General features: G+C 43.7%; 1 protein-coding gene across 1 annotated transcript in view; it reads right to left on the bottom strand.

Annotated features, from left to right (window-relative positions):
- Window positions 1-13,856: 13,856 nt before the first annotated feature.
- LOC137277474 (uncharacterized) overlaps window positions 13,857-26,062 on the bottom strand; it is a 47,597-nt gene continuing 35,391 nt past the window's right edge. The window contains exons 3-4 of the mRNA XM_067809208.1: window positions 17,344-17,487; window positions 13,857-16,699 (exon numbers count right to left, since the gene is read on the bottom strand). Coding sequence (XP_067665309.1) covers window positions 16,497-16,699; window positions 17,344-17,487 — 347 coding nt within the window. The 3' untranslated portion in view covers window positions 13,857-16,496. The remainder of the gene's footprint in view (window positions 16,700-17,343; window positions 17,488-26,062) is intronic.

Below are 26,062 nucleotides of genomic sequence, written 5' to 3'. Positions count from 1 at the left end.
TCTTCACGTGATGTAAGAGTTGTGTAAGTAGGCAGGGCAAACGCTCTTCACGTGATGTAAGAGTTGTGTAAGTAGGCAGGCCAAACGCTCTTCACGTGATGTAAGAGTTGTGTAAGTAGGCAGGGCAAATGCTCTTCACGTGATGTAAGAGTTGTGTAAGTAGGCAGTGCAAATGCTCTTTACGTGTTGATGTAAGAGTTGTGTAAGTAGGCAGGGCAAACGCTCTTCACGTGATGTAAGAGTTGTGTAGGTAGGCAGGCCAAACGTTCTTCACGTGATGTAAGAGTTGTGTAAGTAGGCAGGGCAAATGCTCTTCACGTGATGTAAGAGTTGTGTAAGTAGGCAGTGCAAATGCTCTTTACGTGTTGATGTAAGAGTTGTGTAAGTAGGCAGGGCAAACGCTCTTCACGTGATGCAAGAGTTGTGTAAGTAGGCAGGCCAAACGCTCTTCACGTGATGTAAGAGTTGTGTAAGTAGGCAGGGCAAATGCTCTTCACGTGATGTAAGAGTTGTGTAAGTAGGCAGTGCAAATGCTCTTCACGTGATGTAAGAGTTGTGTAAGTAGGCAGGCCAAACGTTCTTCACGTGATGTAAGAGTTGTGTAAGTAGGCAGGGCAAACGCTCTTCACGTGATGTAAGAGTTGTGTAAGTAGGCAGGGCAAACGCTCTTCACGTGATGTAAGAGTTGTGTAAGTAGGCAGGGCAAACGCTCTTCACGTGATGTAAGAGTTGTGTAAGTAGGCAGGCCAAACGCTCTTCACGTGATGTAAGAGTTGTGTAAGTAGGCAGGGCAAATGCTCTTCACGTGATGTAAGAGTTGTGTAAGTAGGCAGTGCAAATGCTCTTTACGTGTTGATGTAAGAGTTGTGTAAGTAGGCAGGGCAAACGCTCTTCACGTGATGTAAGAGTTGTGTAGGTAGGCAGGCCAAACGTTCTTCACGTGATGTAAGAGTTGTGTAAGTAGGCAGGGCAAATGCTCTTCACGTGATGTAAGAGTTGTGTAAGTAGGCAGTGCAAATGCTCTTTACGTGTTGATGTAAGAGTTGTGTAAGTAGGCAGGGCAAACGCTCTTCACGTGATGCAAGAGTTGTGTAAGTAGGCAGGCCAAACGCTCTTCACGTGATGTAAGAGTTGTGTAAGTAGGCAGGGCAAATGCTCTTCACGTGATGTAAGAGTTGTGTAAGTAGGCAGTGCAAATGCTCTTTACGTGTTGATGTAAGAGTTTTGTAAGTAGGCAGGGCAAACGCTCTTCACGTGATGTAAGAGTTGTGTAAGTAGGCAGGGCAAACGTTCTTCACGTGATGTAAGAGTTGTGTAAGTAGGCAGGGCAAACGCTCTTCACGTGATGTAAGAGTTGTGTAAGTAGGCAGGGGAAACGCTCTTCACGTGATGTAAGAGTTGTGTAAGTAGGCAGGGCAAACGCTCTTCACGTGATGTAAGAGTTGTGTAAGTAGGCAGGCCAAACGCTCTTCACGTGATGTAAGAGTTGTGTAAGTAGGCAGGGCAAATGCTCTTCATGTGATGTAAGAGTTGTGTAAGTAGGCAGTGCAAATGCTCTTTACGTGTTGATGTAAGAGTTGTGTAAGTAGGCAGGGCAAACGCTCTTCACGTGATGTAAGAGTTGTGTAAGTAGGCAGGCCAAACGTTCTTCACGTGATGTAAGAGTTGTGTAAGTAGGCAGTGCAAATGCTCTTCACGTGATGTAAGAGTTGTGTAAGTAGGCAGTGCAAATGCTCTTTACGTGTTGATGTAAGAGTTGTGTAAGTAGGCAGGGCAAACGCTCTTCACGTGATGTAAGAGTTGTGTAAGTAGGCAGGGCAAACGCTCTTCACGTGATGTAAGAGTTGTGAAAGTAGGCAGGCCAAACGCTCTTCATGTGATTTAAGAGTTGTGTAAGTAGGCAGTGCAAATGCTCTTTACGTGATGTAAGAGTTGTGTAAGTAGGCAGGGCAAACGCTCTTCACGTGTTGATGTAAGAGTTGTGTAAGTAGGCAGGGCAAACGCTCTTCACGTGATGTAAGAGTTGTGTAAGTAGGCAGGCCAAATGATCTTCACGTGATGTAAGAGTTGTGTAAGTAGGCAGGGCAAATGCTCTTCACGTGATGTAAGAGTTGTGTAAGTAGGCAGTGCAAATGCTCTTTACGTGTTGATGTAAGAGTTGTGTAAGTAGTCAGGGCAAACGCTCTTCACGTGATGTAAGAGTTGTGTAAGTAGGCAGCGCAAATGCTCTTTACGTGTTGATGTAAGAGTTGTGTAAGTAGGCATGGCAAACGCTCTTCACGTGATGTAAGTGTTGTGTAAGTAGTCAGGGAAATGCTCTTTACGTGTTGATGTAAGAGTTGTGTAAGTAGGCAGGGCAAATCCTCTTCACGTGATGTAAGAGTTGTGTAAATAGGCAGTGCAAATGCTCTTTACGTGCTGATGTAAGAGTTGTGTAAGTAGGCAGGGCAAACGCTCTTCACGCGATGTAAGAGTTGTGTAAGTAGGCAGGGCAAATGCTCTTCACGTGATGTAGGAGTTGTGTAAGTAGGCAGTGCAAATGCTCTTTACGTGTTGATGTAAGAGTTGTGTAAGTAGGCAGGGCAAACGCTCTTCACGTGATGTAAGAGTTGTGTAAGTAGGCAGGGCAAACGCTCTTCAGGTGATGTAAGAGTTGTGTAAGTAGGCAGTGCAAATGCTCTTCAGGTGATGTAAGAGTTGTGTAAATAGGCAGGGCAAACGCTCTTCACGTGATGTAAGAGTTGTGTAAGTAGGCAGGGCAAATGCTCTTTACGTGTTGATGTAAGAGTTGTGTAAGTAGGCAGGGCAAACGCTCTTCACGTGATGTAAGAGTTGTGTAAGTAGGCAGGGAATTGCTCTTTACGTGATGTAAGAGTTGTGTAAGTAGGCAGGGCAAACGCTCTTCACGCGTTGATATAAGAGTTGTGTAAGTAGGCAGGGGAAACGTTCTTCACGTGATGCAAGAGTTGTGTAAGTAGGCAGGGCAAATGCTCTTCACGTGATGTAAGAGTTGTGTAAGTAGGCAGGGCAAACGCTCTTCACGTGATGTAAGAGTTGTGTAAGTAGGCAGGCCAAACGTTCTTCACGTGATGTAAGAGTTGTGTAAGTAGGCAGGGCAAACGCTCTTCACGTGATGTAAGAGTTGTGTAAGTAGGCAGGGCAAACGCTCTTCACGTGATGTAAGAGTTGTGTAAGTAGGCAGGCCAAACGCTCTTCACGTGATGTAGGAGTTGTGTAAGTAGGCAGGGCAAACGCTTTTCACGTGATGTAGGAGTTGTGTAAGTAGGCAGGGGAAACGTTCTTCACGTGATGTAAGAGTTGTGTAAGTAGGCAGGGCAAACGCTCTTCACGTGATGTAAGAGTTGTGTAAGTAGGCAGGGCAAACGCTCTTCACGTGATGTAAGAGTTGTGTAAGTAGGCAGGGCAAACGCTCTTCACGTGATGTAAGAGTTGTGTAAGTAGGCAGGCCAAACGCTCTTCACGTGATGTAAGAGTTGTGTAAGTAGGCAGTGCAAATGCTCTTCACGTGATGTAAGAGTTGTGTAAGTAGGCAGTGCAAATGCTCTTCACGTGTTGATGTAAGAGTTGTGTAAGTAGGCAGGGCAAACGCTCTTCACGTGATGTAAGAGTTGTGTAAGTAGGCAGGCCAAACGTTCTTCACGTGATGTAAGAGTTGTGTAAGTAGGCAGGGCAAATGCTCTTCACGTGATGTAAGAGTTGTGTAAGTAGGCAGTGCAAATGCTCTTTACGTGTTGATGTAAGAGTTGTGTAAGTAGGCAGGGTAAACGCTCTTCACGTGATGTAAGAGTTGTGTAAGTAGGCTGGCCAAACGCTCTTCACGTGATGTAAGAGTTGTGTAAGTAGGCAGGGCAAATGCTCTTCACGTGATGTAAGAGTTGTGTAAGTAGGCAGTGCAAATGCTCTTTACGTGTTGATGTAAGAGTTGTGTAAGTAGGCAGGGCAAACGCTCTTCACGTGATGTAAGAGTTGTGTAAGTAGGCAGGGCAAACGTTCTTCACGTGATGTAAGAGTTGTGTAAGTAGGCAGGGCAAACGCTCTTCACGTGATGTAAGAGTTGTGTAAGTAGGCAGTGCAAACGCTCTTCACGTGATGTAAGAGTTGTGTAAGTAGGCAGGGCAAACGCTCTTCACGTGATGTAAGAGTTGTGTAAGTAGGCAGGCCAAACGCTCTTCACGTGATGTAAGAGTTGTGTAAGTAGGCAGGGCAAATGCTCTTCACGTGATGTAAGAGTTGTGTAAGTAGGCAGTGCAAATGCTCTTTACGTGTTGATGTAAGAGTTGTGTAAGTAGGCAGGGCAAATGCTCTTCACGTGATGTAAGAGTTGTGTAAGTAGGCAGTGCAAATGCTCTTTACGTGTTGATGTAAGAGTTGTGTAAGTAGGCAGGGCAAACGCTCTTCACGTGATGTAAGAGTTGTGTAAGTAGGCAGGGCAAACGCTCTTCACCTGATGTAAGAGTTGTGTAAGTAGGCAGGGCAAATGCTCTTCACGTGATGTAAGAGTTGTGTAAGTAGGCAGTGCAAATGCTCTTTACGTGTTGATGTAAGAGTTGTGTAAGTAGGCAGGCCAAACGCTCTTCACGTGATGTAAGAGTTGTGTAAGTAGGCAGGTCAAACGTTCTTCACGTGATGAAAGAGTTGTGTAAGTAGGCAGGGCAAATGCTCTTCACGTGATGTAAGAGTTGTGTAAGTAGGTAGGCCAAACGCTCTTCACGTGATGTAAGAGTTGTGTAAGTAGGCAGGGCAAACGTTCTTCACGTGATGTAAGAGTTGTGTAAGTAGGCAGGGCAAACGCTCTTCACGTGATGTAAGAGTTGTGTAAGTAGGCAGGGCAAACGCTCTTCACGTGATGTAAGAGTTGTGTAAGTAGGCAGGGCAAACGCTCTTCACGTGATGTAAGAGTTGTGTAAGTAGGCAGGCCAAACGCTCTTCACGTGATGTAAGAGTTGTGTAAGTAGGCAGGGCAAATGCTCTTCACGTGATGTAAGAGTTGTGTAAGTAGGCAGGGCAAACGCTCTTCACGTGATGTAAGAGTTGTGTAAATAGGCAGGGCAAACGCTCTTCACGTGATGTAAGAGTTGTGTAAGTAGGCAGGGCAAATGCTCTTTACGTGTTGATGTAAGAGTTGTGTAAGTAGGCAGGGCAAACGCTCTTCACGTGATGTAAGAGTTGTGTAAGTAGGCAGGGAAATGCTCTTTACGTGATGTAAGAGTTGTGTAAGTAGGCAGGGCAAACGCTCTTCACGCGTTGATGTAAGAGTTGTGTAAGTAGGCAGGGGAAACGTTCTTCACGTGATGTAAGAGTTGTGTAAGTAGGCAGGGCAAACGCTCTTCACGTGATGTAAGAGTTGTGTAAGTAGGCAGGGCAAACGCTCTTCACGTGATGTAAGAGTTGTGTAAGTAGGCAGGCCAAACGTTCTTCACGTGATGTAAGAGTTGTGTAAGTAGGCAGGGCAAACGCTCTTCACGTGATGTAAGAGTTGTGTAAGTAGGCAGGGGAAACGCTCTTCACGTGATGTAAGAGTTGTGTAAGTAGGCAGGCCAAACGCTCTTCACGTGATGTAAGAGTTGTGTAAGTAGGCAGGGCAAACGCTTTTCACGTGATGTAAGAGTTGTGTAAGTAGGCAGGGCAAACGTTCTTCACGTGATGTAAGAGTTTTGTAAGTAGGCAGGGCAAACGCTCTTCACGTGATGTAAGAGTTGTGTAAGTAGGCAGGGCAAACGCTCTTCACGTGATGTAAGAGTTGTGTAAGTAGGCAGGGCAAACGCTCTTCACGTGATGTAAGAGTTGTGTAAGTAGGCAGGCCAAACGCTCTTCACGTGATGTAAGAGTTGTGTAAGTAGGCAGGGCAAATGCTCTTCACGTGATGTAAGAGTTGTGTAAGTAGGCAGGGCAAATGCTCTTTACGTGTTGATGTAAGAGTTGTGTAAGTAGGCAGGGCAAACGCTCTTCACGTGATGTAAGAGTTGTGTAGGTAGGCAGGCCAAACGTTCTTCACGTGATGTAAGAGTTGTGTAAGTAGGCAGGGCAAATGCTCTTCACGTGATGTAAGAGTTGTGTAAGTAGGCAGTGCAAATGCTCTTCACGTGTTGATGTAAGAGTTGTGTAAGTAGGCAGGGCAAACGCTCTTCACGTGATGCAAGAGTTGTGTAAGTAGGCAGGCCAAACGCTCTTCACGTGATGTAAGAGTTGTGTAAGTAGGCAGGGCAAATGCTCTTCACGTGATGTAAGAGTTGTGTAAGTAGGCAGTGCAAATGCTCTTCACGTGATGTAAGAGTTGTGTAAGTAGGCAGGCCAAACGTTCTTCACGTGATGTAAGAGTTGTGTAAGTAGGCAGGGCAAACGCTCTTCACGTGATGTAAGAGTTGTGTAAGTAGGCAGGGCAAACGCTCTTCACGTGATGTAAGAGTTGTGTAAGTAGGCAGGGCAAACGCTCTTCACGTGTTGATGTAAGAGTTGTGTAAGTAGGCAGGGCAAACGCTCTTCACGTGATGTAAGAGTTGTGTAAGTAGGCAGGTCAAACGTTCTTCACGTGATGAAAGAGTTGTGTAAGTAGGCAGGGCAAAGGCTCTTCACGTGATGTAAGAGTTGTGTAAGTAGGTAGGCCAAACGCTCTTCACGTGATGTAAGAGTTGTGTAAGTAGGCAGGGCAAACGCTCTTCACGTGATGTAAGAGTTTTGTAAGTAGGCAGGGCAAACGTTCTTCACGTGATGTAAGAGTTGTGTAAGTAGGCAGGGCAAACGCTCTTCACGTGATGTAAGAGTTGTGTAAGTAGGCAGGGCAAACGCTCTTCACGTGATGTAAGAGTTGTGTAAGTAGGCAGGGCAAACGCTCTTCACGTGATGTAAGAGTTGTGTAAGTAGGCAGGCCAAACGCTCTTCACGTGATGTAAGAGTTGTGTAAGTAGGCAGGGCAAATGCTCTTCACGTGATGTAAGAGTTGTGTAAGTAGGCAGGGCAAACGCTCTTCACGTGATGTAAGAGTTGTGTAAATAGGCAGGGCAAACGCTCTTCACGTGATGTAAGAGTTGTGTAAGTAGGCAGGGCAAATGCTCTTTACGTGTTGATGTAAGAGTTGTGTAAGTAGGCAGGGCAAACGCTCTTCACGTGATGTAAGAGTTGTGTAAGTAGGCAGGGAAATGCTCTTTACGTGATGTAAGAGTTGTGTAAGTAGGCAGGGCAAACGCTCTTCACGCGTTGATGTAAGAGTTGTGTAAGTAGGCAGGGGAAACGTTCTTCACGTGATGTAAGAGTTGTGTAAGTAGGCAGGGCAAACGCTCTTCACGTGATGTAAGAGTTGTGTAAGTAGGCAGGGCAAACGCACTTCACGTGATGTAAGAGTTGTGTAAGTAGGCAGGCCAAACGTTCTTCACGTGATGTAAGAGTTGTGTAAGTAGGCAGGGCAAACGCTCTTCACGTGATGTAAGAGTTGTGTAAGTAGGCAGGGGAAACGCTCTTCACGTGATGTAAGAGTTGTGTAAGTAGGCAGGCCAAACGCTCTTCACGTGATGTAAGAGTTGTGTAAGTAGGCAGGGCAAACGCTTTTCACGTGATGTAAGAGTTGTGTAAGTAGGCAGGGCAAACGTTCTTCACGTGATGTAAGAGTTGTGTAAGTAGGCAGGGCAAACGCTCTTCACGTGATGTAAGAGTTGTGTAAGTAGGCAGTGCAAACGCTCTTCACGTGATGTAAGAGTTGTGTAAGTAGGCAGGGCAAACGCTCTTCACGTGATGTAAGAGTTGTGTAAGTAGGCAGGCCAAACGCTCTTCACGTGATGTAAGAGTTGTGTAAGTAGGCAGGGCAAATGCTCTTCACGTGATGTAAGAGCTGTGTAAGTAGGCAGTGCAAATGCTCTTTACGTGTTGATGTAAGAGTTGTGTAAGTAGGCAGGGCAAACGCTCTTCACGTGATGTAAGAGTTGTGTAGGTAGGCAGGCCAAACGTTCTTCACGTGATGTAAGAGTTGTGTAAGTAGGCAGGGCAAATGCTCTTCACGTGATGTAAGAGTTGTGTAAGTAGGCAGTGCAAATGCTCTTTACGTGTTGATGTAAGAGTTGTGTAAGTAGGCAGGGCAAACGCTCTTCACGTGATGCAAGAGTTGTGTAAGTAGGCAGGCCAAACGCTCTTCACGTGATGTAAGAGTTGTGTAAGTAGGCAGGGCAAATGCTCTTCACGTGATGTAAGAGTTGTGTAAGTAGGCAGTGCAAATGCTCTTCACGTGATGTAAGAGTTGTGTAAGTAGGCAGGCCAAACGTTCTTCACGTGATGTAAGAGTTGTGTAAGTAGGCAGGGCAAACGCTCTTCACGTGATGTAAGAGTTGTGTAAGTAGGCAGGGCAAACGCTCTTCACGTGATGTAAGAGTTGTGTAAGTAGGCAGGGCAAACGCTCTTCACGTGATGTAAGAGTTGTGTAAGTAGGCAGGCCAAACGCTCTTCACGTGATGTAAGAGTTGTGTAAGTAGGCAGGGCAAATGCTCTTCACGTGATGTAAGAGTTGTGTAAGTAGGCAGGGCAAACGCTCTTCACGTGATGCAAGAGTTGTGTAAGTAGGCAGGCCAAACGCTCTTCACGTGATGTAAGAGTTGTGTAAGTAGGCAGGGCAAATGCTCTTCACGTGATGTAAGAGTTGTGTAAGTAGGCAGTGCAAATGCTCTTTACGTGTTGATGTAAGAGTTTTGTAAGTAGGCAGGGCAAACGCTCTTCACGTGATGTAAGAGTTGTGTAAGTAGGCAGGGCAAACGTTCTTCACGTGATGTAAGAGTTGTGTAAGTAGGCAGGGCAAACGCTCTTCACGTGATGTAAGAGTTGTGTAAGTAGGCAGGGGAAACGCTCTTCACGTGATGTAAGAGTTGTGTAAGTAGGCAGGGCAAACGCTCTTCACGTGATGTAAGAGTTGTGTAAGTAGGCAGGCCAAACGCTCTTCACGTGATGTAAGAGTTGTGTAAGTAGGCAGGGCAAATGCTCTTCATGTGATGTAAGAGTTGTGTAAGTAGGCAGTGCAAATGCTCTTTACGTGTTGATGTAAGAGTTGTGTAAGTAGGCAGGGAAACGCTCTTCACGTGATGTAAGAGTTGTGTAGGTAGGCAGGCCAAACGTTCTTCACGTGATGTAAGAGTTGTGTAAGTAGGCAGGGCAAATGCTCTTCACGTGATGTAAGAGTTGTGTAAGTAGGCAGTGCAAATGCTCTTTACGTGTTGATGTAAGAGTTGTGTAAGTAGGCAGGGCAAACGCTCTTCACGTGATGCAAGAGTTGTGTAAGTAGGCAGGCCAAACGCTCTTCACGTGATGTAAGAGTTGTGTAAGTAGGCAGGGCAAATGCTCTTCACGTGATGTAAGAGTTGTGTAAGTAGGCAGTGCAAATGCTCTTTACGTGTTGATGTAAGAGTTTTGTAAGTAGGCAGGGCAAACGCTCTTCACGTGATGTAAGAGTTGTGTAAGTAGGCAGGGCAAACGTTCTTCACGTGATGTAAGAGTTGTGTAAGTAGGCAGGGCAAACGCTCTTCACGTGATGTAAGAGTTGTGTAAGTAGGCAGGGGAAACGCTCTTCACGTGATGTAAGAGTTGTGTAAGTAGGCAGGGCAAACGCTCTTCACGTGATGTAAGAGTTGTGTAAGTAGGCAGGCCAAACGCTCTTCACGTGATGTAAGAGTTGTGTAAGTAGGCAGGGCAAATGCTCTTCATGTGATGTAAGAGTTGTGTAAGTAGGCAGTGCAAATGCTCTTTACGTGTTGATGTAAGAGTTGTGTAAGTAGGCAGGGCAAACGCTCTTCACGTGATGTAAGAGTTGTGTAAGTAGGCAGGGCAAACGTTCTTCACGTGATGTAAGAGTTGTGTAAGTAGGCAGTGCAAATGCTCTTCACGTGATGTAAGAGTTGTGTAAGTAGGCAGTGCAAATGCTCTTTACGTGTTGATGTAAGAGTTGTGTAAGTAGGCAGGGCAAACGCTCTTCACGTGATGTAAGAGTTGTGTAAGTAGGCAGGCCAAACGCTCTTCACGTGATGTAAGAGTTGTGTAAGTAGGCAGGGCAAATGCTCTTCACGTGATGTAAGAGTTGTGTAAGTAGGCAGTGCAAATGCTCTTTACGTGTTGATGTAAGAGTTGTGTAAGTAGGCAGGGCAAACGCTCTTCACGTGATGTAAGAGTTGTGTAAGTAGGCAGGCCAAACGCTCTTCACGTGATGTAAGAGTTGTGTAAGTAGGCAGGGCAAACGTTCTTCACGTGATGTAAGAGTTGTGTAAGTAGGCAGGGCAAACGCTCTTCACGTGATGTAAGAGTTGTGTAAGTAGTCAGGCCAAACGCTCTTCACGTGATGTAAGAGTTGTGTAAGTAGGCAGGGCAAACGCTCTTCACGTGATGTAAGAGTTGTGTAAGTAGGCAGGCCAAACGCTCTTCACGTGATGTAAGAGTTGTGTAAGTAGGCAGGGCAAATGCTCTTCACGTGATGTAAGAGTTGTGTAAGTAGGCAGTGCATATGCTCTTTACGTGTTGATGTAAGAGTTGTGTAAGTAGGCAGGGTAAACGCTCTTCACGTGATGTAAGAGTTGTGTAAGTAGGCAGGCCAAACGCTCTTCACGTGATGTAAGAGTTGTGTAAGTAGGCAGGCCAAATGCTCTTCACGTGATGTAAGAGTTGTGTAAATAGGCAGGCCAAATGCTCTTCACGTGATGTAAGAGTTGTGTAAGTAGGCAGGGCAAACGCTCTTCACGTGATGTAAGAGTTGTGTAAGTAGGCAGGGCAAACGCTCTTCACGTGATGTAAGAGTTGTGTAAGTAGGCAGGCCAAACGCTCTTCACGTGATGTAAGAGTTGTGTAGGTAGGCAGGGCAAATGCTCTTCACGTGATGTATGAGTTGTGTAAGTAGGCAGTGCAAATGCTCTTTACGTGTTGATGTAAGAGTTGTGTAAGTAGGCAGGGCAAACGCTCTTCACTTGATGTAAGAGTTGTGTAAGTAGGCAGGCCAAATGCTCTTCACGTGATGTAAGAGTTGTGTAAGTAGGCAGTGCATATGCTCTTCACGTGTTGATGTAAGAGTTGTGTAAGTAGGCAGGGCAAACGCTCTTCACGTGATGTAAGAGTTGTGTAAGTAGGCAGGCCAAACGCTCTTCACGTGATGTAAGAGTTGTGTAAGTAGGCTGTGCAAATGCTCTTCACGTGATGTAAGAGTTGTGTAAGTAGGCAGTGCATATGCTCTTTACGTGTTGATGTACGAGTTGTGTAAGTAGGCAGGCCAAATGCTCTTCACGTGATGCAAGAGTTGTGTAAGTAGGCAGTGCATATGCTCTTCACGTGATGTAAGAGTTGTGTAAGTAGGCAGGGCAAACGCTCTTCACGTGATGTAAGAGTTGTGTGAGTAGGCATGCCAAATGCTCTTCACGTGATGTAAGAGTTGTGTAAGTAGGTAGTGCATATGCTCTTTACGTGTTGATGTAAGAGTTGTGTAAGTAGGCAGGGCAAACGCTCTTCACGTGATGTAAGAGTTGTGTAAGTAGGCAGGCCAAACGCTCTTCACGTGATGTAAGAGTTGTGTAAGTAGGCAGTGCAAATGCTCTTCACGTGATGTAAGAGTTGTGTAAGTAGGCAGTGCATATGCTCTTTACGTGTTGATGTAAGAGTTGTGTAAGTAGGCAGGCCAAATGCTCTTCACGTGATGTAAGAGTTGTGTAAGTAGGCAGTGCATATGCTCTTTACGTGTTGATGTAAGAGTTGTGTAAGTAGGCTGGGCAAACGCTCTTCACGTGATGTAGGAGTTGTGTAAGTAGGCAGGGAAATGCTCTTTACGTGTTGATGTCAGAGTTGTGTAAGTAGGCAGGGCAAATGGTCTTCACGTGATGTAAGAGTTGTGTAAGTAGGCAGTGCAAATGCTCTTTACGTGTTGATGTAAGAGTTGTGTAAGTAGTCAGGCCAAACGCTCTTCACGTGATGTAAGAGTTGTGTAAGTAGGCAGTGCAAATGCTCTTCACGTGATGTAAGAGTTGTGTAAATAGGCAGGCCAAATGCTCTTCACGTGATGTAAGAGTTGTGTAAGTAGGCAGGGCAAACGCTCTTCACGTGATGTAAGAGTTGTGTAAGTAGGCAGGGCAAATGCTCTTCACGTGATGTAAGAGTTGTGTAAGTAGGCAGGCCAAATGCTCTTCACGTGATGTAAGAGTTGTGTAAGTAGGCAGTGCATATGCTCTTTACGTGTTGATGTAAGAGTTGTGTAAGTAGGCAGGGCAAATGCTCTTCACGTGATGTAAGAGTTGTGTAAGTAGGCAGTGCAAATGCTCTTTACGTGTTGATGTAAGAGCTGTGTAAGTAGGCAGGCCAAACGCTCTTCACGTGATGTAAGAGTTGTGTAAGTAGGCAGTGCAAATGCTCTTCACGTGATGTAAGAGTTGTGTAAATAGGCAGGGCAAATGCTCTTCACGTGATGTAAGAGTTGTGTAAGTAGGCAGGGCAAACGCTCTTCACGTGATGTAAGAGTTGTGTAAGTAGGCAGGGCAAACGCTCTTCACGTGATGTAAGAGTTGTGTAAGTAGGCAGGCCAAATGCTCTTCACGTGATGTAAGAGTTGTGTAAGTAGGCAGTGCATATGCTCTTTACGTGTTGATGTAAGAGTTGTGTAAGTAGGCTGGGGAAACGCTCTTCACGTGATGTAAGAGTTGTGTAAGTAGGCAGGCCAAACGCTCTTCACGTGATGTAAGAGTTGTGTAAGTAGGCAGTGCAAACGCTCTTCACGTGATGTAAGAGTTGTGTAAATAGGCAGGGCAAACGCTCTTCACGTGATGTAAGAGTTGTGTAAGTAGGCAGTGCAAATGCTCTTTACGTGTTGATGTAAGAGTTGTGTAAGTAGGCAGGGCAAACGCTCTTCACGTGATGTAAGAGTTGTGTAAATAGGCAGGGCAAACGCTCTTCACGTGTTGATGTAGGAGTTGTGTAAGTAGGCAGGCCAAACGCTCTTCACGTGATGTAAGAGTTGTGTAAGTAGGCAGGGCAAATGCTCTTCACGTGATGTAAGAGTTGTGTAAGTAGGCAGGCCAAATGATCTTCACGTGATGTAAGAGTTGTGTTAGTAGGCAGGGCAAACGCTCTTTACCTGTTGATGTAAGAGTTGTATCCATATGCATGGTACCTTGTCTACATACATTAAGAAGAGTGAAGAACAATATGCATGGGCGAGCTATGTCACCGCTTGATTCGGATTATATGCTATCCATTACAACACAGTTGGATCCCTTGATATGTTCCTCGGTTTTAGCATTAAAGAGACCCCAAATACTTCACAGACCTCTGGAACGGTTAAATAAATGCGTCAACAATACTAAACCGCCCTATATAACCATGATTTCGTGGACACGGCGTTCATCATCGGGGTACACTTACCCAAAATATGTCCATGTGTAGCAGCTATCGTTGCCACACTTCGGTACCCGTGAAGATCCGGGTGAGAGCTGGTCTTCAGTAATCCATGCTTGTCGTAAGACGCGGGTGGTCAGATTCGCTAAATGGGTTGACACATGTCATTTTATGCCAAATGAGTAGATCGATGCTCGTGCGCTGAGCATCGATCACTGGCTCTTGATCACTGGTTTGTCAGGTCCAGGCTCTATTATTTACAAACCGCCTCCATGCAGCTGGAATATTGCTGAATGCGGCGTATACCTAAACTCACTTGCTCAGTCTCTTCTGGAACGCCAGAGGTCCAAGTCTTCCGATCGTCCATGTTGATTATTCTTCTGGGCTGTTATCTCATATCAGTAATCCTTGCACACTGGACAAAGTCATATCAATATTTGTTAGAAGGGTCCGGTTAACGTCATATCACGGTAGGCTTCATTACAACAATCAACAGCATACAAGGATTGGTGTTATGTTTTTTATTATCAAAAACGTTTCTACAAAGAGATGATCTACAAACAGAATACCCAAAACATGGAAACCCTATGCAAGATCCGACTGCAATGAGTATTTCACTGTTATCTGATCCGTAGTCACCTGGTGTTGAATACGCAGATATCGGTCACGAGAAAACCAAATGTATATTAATATAATCAATACAACATATGAATATAACTGAAATGTCCCGAGTTTAAAACAGAAATGTGGAATTTTCTAAATAAAAAGTATATTTGGTCATGCAATATTTGTTCCGGGAGTATCTGTAAAAATGCAATACAGACTTCGGTAATAATCAGAACAAAAGGATTCATAACACATCCTGAATAATGAAATTATACGCGAAGCCAAGTCAGACGATGCAAAAACATGGGATTTTATCCTTGATATTAAAACAAGGGCCACACAGATGCAGCTCAGCCACAATGTTTTAAACTGATTCATGAATACCATTTTCAGAGCCGGGACAATTAACAACAACAATGGTATGTTAATTTCGAAATAGCCCCTACACTGAACGCATAATAGTACAGATATAACGCTATGGATACCAGATTCTTTCATAATACTACAAGTGACCTGTGATGGCATGACTTATACTGGCTGTAGCAATCTGAAAGGATCGAATGGTCCTTAACTTCTTTCGAGAGGTATATGATTAACATAAATGTTGAACAGCAACATGGCTTTTAAACCGCTTTTAGCATTCTAACATCGATGTCATTTTGTGGATCGCAAACACAGTGAAACGATGCGTGAAGGACTGAGCTACACCGTGGGCCCTTAGTATTAACGTCGCTATCTTTAACAAGAACGTGTCATATGAATACATGCATAGATGTTCCATTAAAAATAATCCAAAACAAGTGAATGTTATTGAGCCAAGTACGAGTACATAAGTGACACCAATGTGCATTAATGTATTAATAGTTTAGCCATAGTCAAGACCGTTTGAGATGAGAGATCAACGAGAACATTTACAATGAAAATCATCTGGTCTTGTGTCCGGCTGAGCAGGTACATGACGCAATGCGGCACAACGCCGTACAAAACATGATTTCCGGTTGGTGTGAAGTTGAAGACACTCTACACACGTACAAACAAGTACTTTGTAATAAATGTTGAAAATATTGACAGACAGGCACACAATAGTTGGAAGAAGCCTTGATTGTTCTGGTGTTAGTCGTTTCATTCATTGGGCGTGTACATTATCTAAAGCTACATGGAAACATTCAGACATACTGGTACGTAATGGAAGGTGAACTGCATGTGTAGAGGTTGCGTTTGGGCGATATGTTCAAAAATAAACTGTTCTTGTTCACTTTTAAAACAACATGGAACTTAGAAAAACACAAATACAAAAAGCCGAAAAAAACCCATAAAAAACAACAAAAACCCGATCATAAATGTGTAGGACGTCAAAATGTTCGAAAATGAAACGATTACAAAACAGTTGAAGAACTTTTGTTCTTGTAAATATTCTACTTCTTCGCACGAACGCACCCTATACACATTGCGATAATACCAGTGTTTCGTAAGTTCAAAGTGAACAGTAGCACCGTATCCACAAATGGCAGCTGGATTTATACGATTTGAGCAAACAGTTAAAGACAAAAACACACAGAAACATACCAAAACGCTATTCTTAAAGTCATTTAACAGACCAAAGTCACAAGTTTAAAGGGATCCGTTCCTGCAGATAGAACCCATCCCTAATATATTAAATTTATTTACGCTTTGCAAGGAATAAGATAAAAAATGAAAAAAAAATCGACCCGTTTGTGCGTAAACACGACTGTGTGTTGGCACCCAACGTATTTGTCAAACTTACGTATATTAACACGTTGTTGTCATGGATATGTGTGCCCAACTCTGTTGGTATTTGAAACAATACGAGCCCGACTTCCACTGTAAAAGCAAAATATTAAAAAATATCCGGCTTCCCCAGAACTTTCCTCTATAAAATGTTCCCAAAGAGAGGGTCTATCTAAAACATCGGAAACAGTTCATGGCAAAATCAGCACTGTACAAGGCATACACAATGTTGGCTTAAATCAGGGAGTAGAGGAAAATACCTGACTTAATTAAAAAAATACGTTGTCTTTCCCTCTGGTGCATGTTAATAAAGTTAATAAACTTCCAATAAATGTAATAGATTATGCTCCACAATGATGGCTGTTTTGTACATCTTTCAAGCAGCTGCCAATAAAACGGGAAGTAAAGCAAACCTAGAGCCAAAATCCAGCGCCCTCTAGCGGTGACATTAACCTAAAGTGCTGGTCCATCCAGGCATATAGTAATGGAAGATCTGAGCCCGACTCCAAGTCGAAACAAACTGACTCCAATCCGTGGTGAATAGTTTTCATTCGTTTCGTAGTGAGATGAGGCATGAAGACCATCAGGACGATGTTTTGATTTTGAATATCTCGACAAGGTGCACGTCGCTTAAAGACCCGGATGTAAGAAATACCTACCCAGTTATCAAATCATGGTCGTATAAATCGACGTTAAGGTCGGACTCGTTACGGATGCTGACCCCAATCAAGACGTGTTCACCTTGTGTCCGAGGTGATCTTAAACATTAACTATGGGCCGTTATTGGACACTTACAACCGGGTTTTCCTCCCTTCGATGCAGTACATAATGGACGTTAAGAGTGCCCATCCCGGGGCCGCTACGCCGAGCCAAAAGGACCAACTAAATATCTTTTTCACGTTCGGGTGTTCGTCCCAACTGAGTTCAGCTTGAAAGTTTGCATCCGAGTGGGCGTTAATGCCGAATGTGACTACACCGCCTCCCATGGAGAGAGCTGAAAGGAACAACATATAGGTGTCATTGTAGTGCGGGAAGACTGCATCTGTTATGCAACTCGCTCGCCATGTGCTATAATGTATCTTCTCTAGCTACATGGGCGCTGTGAAGCGTGAACTACCAATAGTACATGCTGTTTTGAGGCGGATTCAGAACGTCGATGAATGGAGGTATACGTCATGAGTTGAACCAGAACAGGTGGGGTGAGGTGAGGTGAGGTGAGGTGAGGTGAGGTGAAGTGAGGTGGGTTGGGGTGAAATGAGTTGACTCGAACCAGTCCTTGCTTCATATTTTCCATGCCTACTGCCAGGTATCGTACATAACATGAATGCGTACTTCGATGCTCATGCTGCTGATCACTGGATTGACTGCTTCTGACTCCAGGGCTCACTTTTTATGAAACTACGTTTTCAATGAGTCTTTCCCCTTGCTTTTTGCGATCGCAAATTATCCGTCCTTGGTTTTCCCTAACATGTTACTGGCCAATCACGTTGTTGAAAGAAAGGGTAAGGTAGGTAACTCGCATTATCTCGAAACGAAAGTCAGTTTCAAAGAGCAACGAATTAGTCTTTTCCTCCAAAAGCTTTTTGAGAGCTACTTTATGCGTGCAGGGGGACAGATGTTTCTGTGTTATATACGTACCAGACAGGATGAGAAGTATGGAAACAGCAATGCTGGCGTTGCAATCTTTACATCCACAGCACAGCGCCATCGTCGCCAACATCAACGACAGCAGTCCCAGGGCAAGCCCACATGACATTAGGGCCTGTGTAGCTTTCCACCAAACTGAAAAACGCAAACGATCAGTTACTATGGTGTTTCCGTAAGATACATAACAATCGAAACCCAAGTACGACTAAAATATCATAGGGAGAATCCATGACAATTAGTGGGAATCACACATTGAATGTAACCAACCTTATTAAGGATCTAACAGAACAGGCGCGATATACGTTATTTTCTCAAGACCATCTGGACCAATCAGATCCCAACATTCTGAGATTAAGGGGTGATAAACGTGTTCAGAACGGTACTAGAGGTCCTGCAGACAAAAGCAAACATTGTGTCAGAGGCTGCACATATACATTCGAAATGGCACTCAGTTCAGGTATGGTGTATTCAAGACCGAAACCGACCCGTGAAGGTCCCCGGGTAGAACAGGCCTTCTGCAACCCATGCTTGCCATAAAAGGCGTCTATGCTTGTAAGAGGTGACTAACGGGATCGGGTGGTCAGGTTCGCTGACTTGGTTGGCACATGTCATCGGTTCCAAATTGAGCAGATTGATGCTCATGTTGTTGATCACTGGATTGTCTGGTCCAGACCCGATTATTTACAGACCGCCGCCATATAGCTGAAATATTGCTGAGTACGGCGTAAAACTAAACTCACTCACTCCCTCAAGACCGGAACCACAAAGTGCCTATATGATTACAACAGTTGTCTGTCTGGTTTTGGTACAGAGTGGGAGAAAGAACATCTTATATATTAAGCTTGATCCTCCATATTGGAGTGAGTGATTGAGTTTAGTTTTACGCCGCACCCAGCAATATTCCAGCTATATGGCGGCGGTCTGTAAACATGCGAGTCTGGACCATACAATCTAGTGATCAACAGCATGAGCATCGATCTTCGCAATTGGAAACCTATCATGTGTCAACCAAGTCAGCAAGACTGACCTCTCGATTTCGTTAATCGCCTCTTAAAACAAACGTGGTCGCCTTTTGTGGCAAGCATGGGTTGTCCATATTGGAAGTGGCTGTCCTACGATGCTGTCGGAATGACAGTTGCAAACAAACAGACGAATATTCGTTTCAAGATGAGAATTCTCGAATAGATATCTCTTGCATTGGGAGAATCGCGCTCACGCATTTCGTTGCGTGGATTCAAGTGAACAGTGATATTCCGTCCGAGGGGGACTGTATCATCATGTCAATCAGGGACAGTTCATAGCCACTTCCAGAATTATTGTAGAATATATATTTAAGTTTTCAGTTATTTACTTGAATACAAATCTCACTAGTTTTGTTCCTGCCCTTTGAAGGCAGAATGTTTGAGAGATAGGCGTATATATCTATCTAGTCATATTGCTGAAATATTCCGACGTGACGTACTCACTCGTCAGGGACAATCAAAACACACACAAGGGCAGAACCATGCAAGGGCATGAAACCAGCTACCACACATGTAAAGTCGATAGTTGCTCTTTTAGATCCCATACGTTACTGAACATGTCTCCATGAGCAACAGACAAAATGGCAAACTATTTAGCAGTGTTCCATTCAAATATCTTCAAATAATTTTGTTTCCAGCCAGTGGACAAAACACTGACATTTGACGGCGGGTGAACTTATCTATCCCACGAAGCAAGTGGTATTGTAGTGTTATTCTTGATGCAGAGGTAGTCATAATTTGTTCCAGCGCGTGTACACTGTATGCCCTGTCGCTTAAATATGTATAGTATATATATATTTCCGGCATGTTCCATTCTACCAGTGGAAAAGAATGACTACAAACTGAAAGCTGATGGAAAACAGGTGTTCGATTGTGGTCTACTTGAGCTTTTCTAAAAGAACGTGCAGCTTTTTGTTTCGCGACAGCTTATAATGATTATACTATCCAGTTCACGTGCAATCGGCTCTTTTCGTAGCGGGGTATATGCGATGTACTTGTATTCTCTCGTTCAGAGATATATTTCCCTTCAAGTGATACATCATAACGTGTTCACTGGTCACGGAGGGGGCATGGGTTGATGTACCCTTATTGTTTGTTTATGTTCCTTGAGCCGTATGGTCCCAGAGGGACCAGTGAACAACGTATTTATCTTCCCGAACACCTCAATGTTAATTTCGAACTGTTTGAAACATGGACATCGGATCGTACACTTCAGCCAGCCTGTGTGAATCAAACGATTTGTATCGTGCATCTATCTGTTTTTCACGCAGGTACTGTCTAAGTAAAATCGCAGCGGTGTAATTCCCCTTCCTAATATTCATTGGGACTACATTTGAACGTTTTGCCAAAATTTAGTTATTGGAACATCATGCCTGATTCAATGTTATTCGAGGTAAAAACTACTACCACGAGGTACCAAATTAGTTCGGCATTTCAAGTGGGGTACACAGAAAATGTTACTCGCTTGTAATAAGCAGGATACACTGAAAATAATATAACAGCGCTCAGCCAATCAGAAAGCGACATTTACGTGTGAAGTAAGGTATTTAGTCAAGATCACATGAACCAATAAGACCTCAACATTCTGTCATTTAAGTTTGTCAAAAGAACGTGAGTAAAGGGCGAGATCTTGTAAACACGCGTATGGATTGCAAACATAAAAAAAGTAGTTCTGGACGCAGCACATATTCATCCGGAGTTACACCCTGTGACAAACTGGAGACAGAAACAGTCTCAACCATAAAGTGTGTGTATGCCTATTACAGATGTGCGACTCCTTTTACTCCGTAGAAGATCATAGGTTACTGATGATGACGGTATTCGAGGCATATGACGTCAAAGCTCTGTAATTGATAATATTTTTGATGGATCACGCCAAACGGTTATTCAACCTGTTACCGCACTGGTCACATTGATGGCGGCATGCATTACAGAGCGTCTGTCGAGGACCATACTGTGTTGATACATATATGTAGTTCACGGGAACATTCAATAGCTGCCACAGGTTGCTTCTAAATAATCATATCTGGCTCATTCCTTAAGATTGCACAATACTCACGTTCCTGTCGGAGGTATTAGTGACATGTCTGCTGGAAATGGCGCTTGGTCCTCAAAGACCGAAACCTGTCTTTGCAGAACAACCTTCAGATGCGTGCCCCTAGTTGCGCCATGATCTGCTCATCAGGCAAAAGACTTCACCATGAGGTACACGTCTAATACACTTATTGAATCAACACGTGGTAGAGCCGAAACACTATACAAAGTGTAAACAAGCTCACTCACTCCTACAGTTAAAAATGTCATTGAATTAGTTATCACCAGTTTATTCGTGATCACTGGCAGAATTTTGCTTGTTTGTTTCAGAAATATTCCAGCTATGAGACAGCGGTCTGTAAATGATCGAATCTTGACCAGACAATCCAGTGATCAACATTATGACCATCAATATACACAAATGGGATACGATGACATGTGTCAACAAACACAAGCACGGGTTCTGAAGACAAATTCTAACCCAGGCCCAGATTAGTTGTCTTCGATTGCCAGAACCATCCTAGCTATTCTCGAACGTTCGTAGCCCTAAAAACTTCTTAGGCCTATTCGTAACACATTGGGTACGATCAAAGTTACGAACGTTTCGAGAATAAGAGCCCATGTCTGTAAATGGTAGAAGTCTGGGACCTGCGTTACTTCCGGCTTTCGCCTTCAGCTGACCCTCCCTGAAGAAACTGAAATCCTGTACAAACCGGAACTCACTACATAACTGCAGCAAATATGTTTGTGTGTACTCGTTCCTGATGTTTCAGTGACGAATCTTATCTTTTTCCGCATGGGATAATGCCCGTTTGGTATTCAGAACAACGCCTATTACGCCGAGAGTAAAATTAGGAAAAAGTCTCCAAACATTAGTTGACATTTTTCTTGAGCGAGTTTTTGTTTAATCTAAGTGGTTGCTACCGGTTACCGATAATCACTTAACACAGCTTCTCATAAATGCCGACAAAAACGCCAGCATACTTCAAGAGCTTTTGAATTACAGCTTCCGACGGATTCCTCGTCACTAGTTACGATAACAGATGATTAACATAGTTGAAATAATGGGAGTACACCTTGTCATCCAGTTGTACCACAAAGACCCCGGATCGTAATCTACTGATTCCCTGTTGTTATGTGTAATGGACAGTACGCAATGACTCAGTTCTGAGCCTAATGTGGGTGGGTGGGCCAACGCTGCTTATCAGTCATATCAAGACGCCATGGGTATCCATGTATACCTGTCTTTGAGAGATTTTTCATTTTTCGTACGGGTTTGGTGCTGGCAAAATGAAAAATAATCCCAGCCAAACTGGGTTTTGAACCAAAGCTGAAAAGTGTCTGGCCTGAGGGACTGTGCCACCTGTGTTCCTCCGTACAAGGAAGTAAATAAAACATGGATGTTTGGGAGGTTAGAATAGAAATGTTTGGCTTGTTGTAATAGACAATAGTTTGTCTGTCTGTCTATCCTTCTAACTATCTGTTCATCTACATATAACATAGCCAGAAATTCTTATCACTGATAACGGACAGAGATACGTGAGTGTTTAGATCAGCGGATCCTGACACCACTAAAGTGACGCTACTCAGTTGGTATCAAGTTGTCTTTATTAGGCGTTCAATGACATCAACGACATCAACATACTTGAACTCACGCTGGAGACAGCCAAACCACACGGTGTGAGAACCAATCTTTCAGAGCGCATAGGCTTATTGAATGTTTGACTGAAACACAGTATTCACAAAAGAATTATCTGGCACATGTCAGAAATAGTTAAGCCAAATATTGCATTTATATGGCTGTCCAATTAGCTGACTTGGGCGACCCGGTCTGACAGGCCTTTGAAGCATGTAATTATCATGCAAACTGGTCGAGTTAAACGTTCAGAGAAATTTAAATAATTTACTTTTAACTATGACGAATGAGGATATAATTTTCCAAATACCCTATGGAACTAATTTAGATTTACATAACAAATGTCCTTTTTGAAGGAGTCCTGGGCACCGAGCCGGGAAGATTAAACGGACACTTGAGTCTTATATCTCAGCAACGTCCCGAGGTTCTTTTGATCTTCACGTTTTATAGGGTATGGTGTCGTTGATTTCATTTGCTTGCATCCAAATTTGAAGAAAGAGGAGAATACGCTCCTAAACCTTGAAACATATTTTACGATTTCGTTTGTTACGAGTTTCACCATAGACATGCCATGCTGAAGATGATTGTCCTTGCCGCGAAGCCACCAAGAAGATTTATTGAGATCTTAAAGATGACGTCTCTACTTTCAGAGTGGAAATCTTCTCTGTTGGTTAAGACGCGTTTTGCCCATTCCGAGCGCCAGATCCGGCACTCAGTATAAAACAATCTCCCCATGGGTTCCTAAGTACTTGAAAACAGGACTGCATTTGGGATATCTAGTGAAAGGGGCATTCAGCATAACAATTTCCCTATGTTTTCCTGAATATTTGAAGACAGGATTGTATTGATGATGTCAAACAAAAGAAACATTCACGCACACATCCATCATTGCTTAAGCTTAAACGCTCTTATATCCGGTTAATATCCGGTTCCAAGCCTAACGAACCAGTGCAGCCAAGTCACGGAGACAACCCATTCGGGACGTATTGAGGACCTAAAGCACTCCGTCAAATCATTCACTCACTCACTCGCTCACTCACTCACTCACTCACTGCTTGCCTGTTTGTTTGATGATCTTGTTAGTTTCAATATAAAGTTAGACCTTGAGTTTTGTTGCGAGTGCCGTTTGTTCCTCAATTTGCATCTGATATACATTGTTGGTTCCAATGGCTTGGCGCCATTTTTAATGCTGTGAGTTTCAGCAAGATACTTCCATTGTTGATGGCGGTACCTGTGAATGATTGACCCTCGTCAATATGTAGCTGAACATGAAAGTAATACGTTGCATGCCTGTCACCGGCAACACGAGGGATGATGATTATTACGGCCGTCAGTTCAGATACCAGAGAAGGATCGTTCACAGCTTAGGCCTTCTGGGTAACTGAAAGTGACTACTGCGCATGTATTCTAGGTAGCTCGTAATAACGGAACACTTTGTCCTTATAAGAGAACCAGAAGTGACAGATGCGCACTGAAGCTAGTTTGTAGTTTACACGCATAATTGGTCACCAATATCCGGATCATTGCATAGACAATCAACAACATAAAACGCAACACCGATATTAATTTGAATCAACAAGTGGCTGACAGTTTAAGAAAAGAACCTAGGCTTGATAAAGCCAGTTACACATATGCCTATTGCTTGACTGTCATGGGTCCAGCAAACACTTGAAGCATTCACCTTGGCAACGTCATATAGCGTAGTTATGCATGTAGAATTTACTTCTGAACACAGATGACCGAATGATGAGCTGGCATCTAGTCAGTTGCCGTGAAAGTGCTGATTCGGCACAATATCTATCAAATTCCATTTCAGTTGCGTCGAGCGCCTCATAACAACTTCGGCTACATAAGAGGTTTGCATTATCGGATTTGGGGCGACTTTGAAACGTCAATAAACTGCTGGAAATGGTTTGCAAATCCTGTTCGACTGCCTATTAATTATGTATAGCGCGACCGCCGGCTACTCTAACTGTAATTTAAAAAGAGATATAAGCGTTGGGTCCTGACCCTTCTTCTCGCCGTTCGATATTCTCAGAAAGTCAACGTTTTCATCTGTTCACAACTATTTGAATGCGGGATAAGTACCTAGTATAGTGTGGTTATTTTAACATTATATGGACACAGCGCTGGTGTTCGTTTTCAAAACCCAGGACGACCCAGTGTGCCAGTATTGACCAAGGTATTACACAAACTAAGCTTACTTGACCACCATTAGCTCCTGTCAACAGATTCACGTCATACTTCGGATGACCCATGTTTCGTTCCCTACTTAACCTCAGGGATGAGGAAATCAGTACTTCGTTCTAGGTGTACACGGGCGATCGTAGTCTGTCTCAGAGTCCCTGAGCCGCATTGATTCCTACTGCCAAGCCCTCCCTGCAACGTCAAATCCTAAATGAAGCAAGTCTAGATTCCCCTATTCTCCCATCTCAACTGGTTTCTTTTCAACTAACTTGGGTTTATTTGTTAAAACCATATATATTAAGAGAGCGTTAGTCATAGAGGTGATCTGTAACTCCCACGCTTTCACACAGGCGTACGACTGTCACAGCACTGGTGTGATTCTATCTTGTTCACGTGTTTACCTATACGGTCAACAAACTTTTCTCTTTTTTGTTTTTATACAAACGTGTTCAAGTGACAGTTAATCCGACTATTGACGCTTTCTTTAGATTCAAAAGTTCCCTCAACAACGACAATTTCAGTACAAAAAGGATTTTCTCATTTTCCGACTGGTCTCACGGGACAACATTTCTGTTTTAATCAACGGTATTGCTGAAGTTAAGATTGTGCTTGGTGGATCTTGAAACGAACTTAGATGCCATGTATAAGAATTACAACATCTTCAGAAAGAAATAAAGTGAATTAGAAAAAACCCCAGCAGTACATATAGTGAACATGGTAATGTGACCTTTACTGAAACGTACAGTGACAAAACACGAAAAAACACAATACATCATTACAAAATACCCGAAAAAACTACCACAGTGTTTGTATGGTTTTTTTCATAAAATAATAGATCAAAAGCAAAACCTTGTTCATGCGATTCGAGTGATGAGAATGAGATCCGAAACAGCTGATAACGGAACTAGGTGAGGTATAGGCATGTGACTGAGCTGAACAATTTTAGGCATCCTTAAATGATGGAGGCATAACGTCTTGTACCCTCCTCGGTTCTATCTGACCCGGGTTTGTTGAGACAGTTCAACTTGAGTACGTGACTCTGACCTGACAATCCAGCGATCAACAGCATGAGCATCAATCTGCGCAGATGGGAACCGATGACACGTGTCAACCAGGTCAACAAGTCTGACCACCCATCCCGTTAGTTGCCTCTTACGACATGCATAGTCGTCTTTTATGGCAATCAAGGGGTGGTGAAAACCTGTTCTATATGGGATCTTACAGGCATCAACGTATCAGAGCATGTTTGTAAGTATCATATCTTTTAAGATATTATTTGTTACGAGAATAAACTGAGGATGAGCAAGTGAGTGACTTTAGTCATACGCCGCTTTTAGCAATATTCCAGCAATATCACGGCCGGGCACACCTGAAATGGACTTCACACATTGTACTCGTGGAACTCGGGTCTTCTTCACGACGAACGAATGTTTTAAGCACTAGGCTACCTCACGTCTCCCAATAAACTGTATTACAACACATCCATCATATCGTGAGTGTTTGTTTTATCTGCTTTGAGTATATATATATATATATGTCTGGTAGGATGTGACCCTAGTCCCATCGTGAGCCATTGTCAGTAACTGCGTGAAAACGGGACACTATTAAGCGATTTGTCTTCGACTATTGCCGGAAGGGGTGGGGTGGGGTGGGGGAGGGGAAGGAGACGGGCAGCAGCGAGACCAGTGATGTGCGACTGCCTCTTCTCTGAAACGCCAATACGCTAATGTAAATGTGGATAATGTTCTAGATCGGGGATCGGTCACAACTGATTCCAACTACATTGCCATTCAGCATCAAGATACATCCCCACCGATACTTTTCAATCAAA

The sequence above is a fragment of the Haliotis asinina genome, chromosome 3 (genome assembly GCF_037392515.1).
Source record: "Haliotis asinina isolate JCU_RB_2024 chromosome 3, JCU_Hal_asi_v2, whole genome shotgun sequence".
Lineage (NCBI taxonomy): Eukaryota > Metazoa > Mollusca > Gastropoda > Lepetellida > Haliotidae > Haliotis > Haliotis asinina.
Note: the sequence above shows the minus strand (reverse complement) of the source record. Positions and strands in the feature narration are given on the sequence as shown.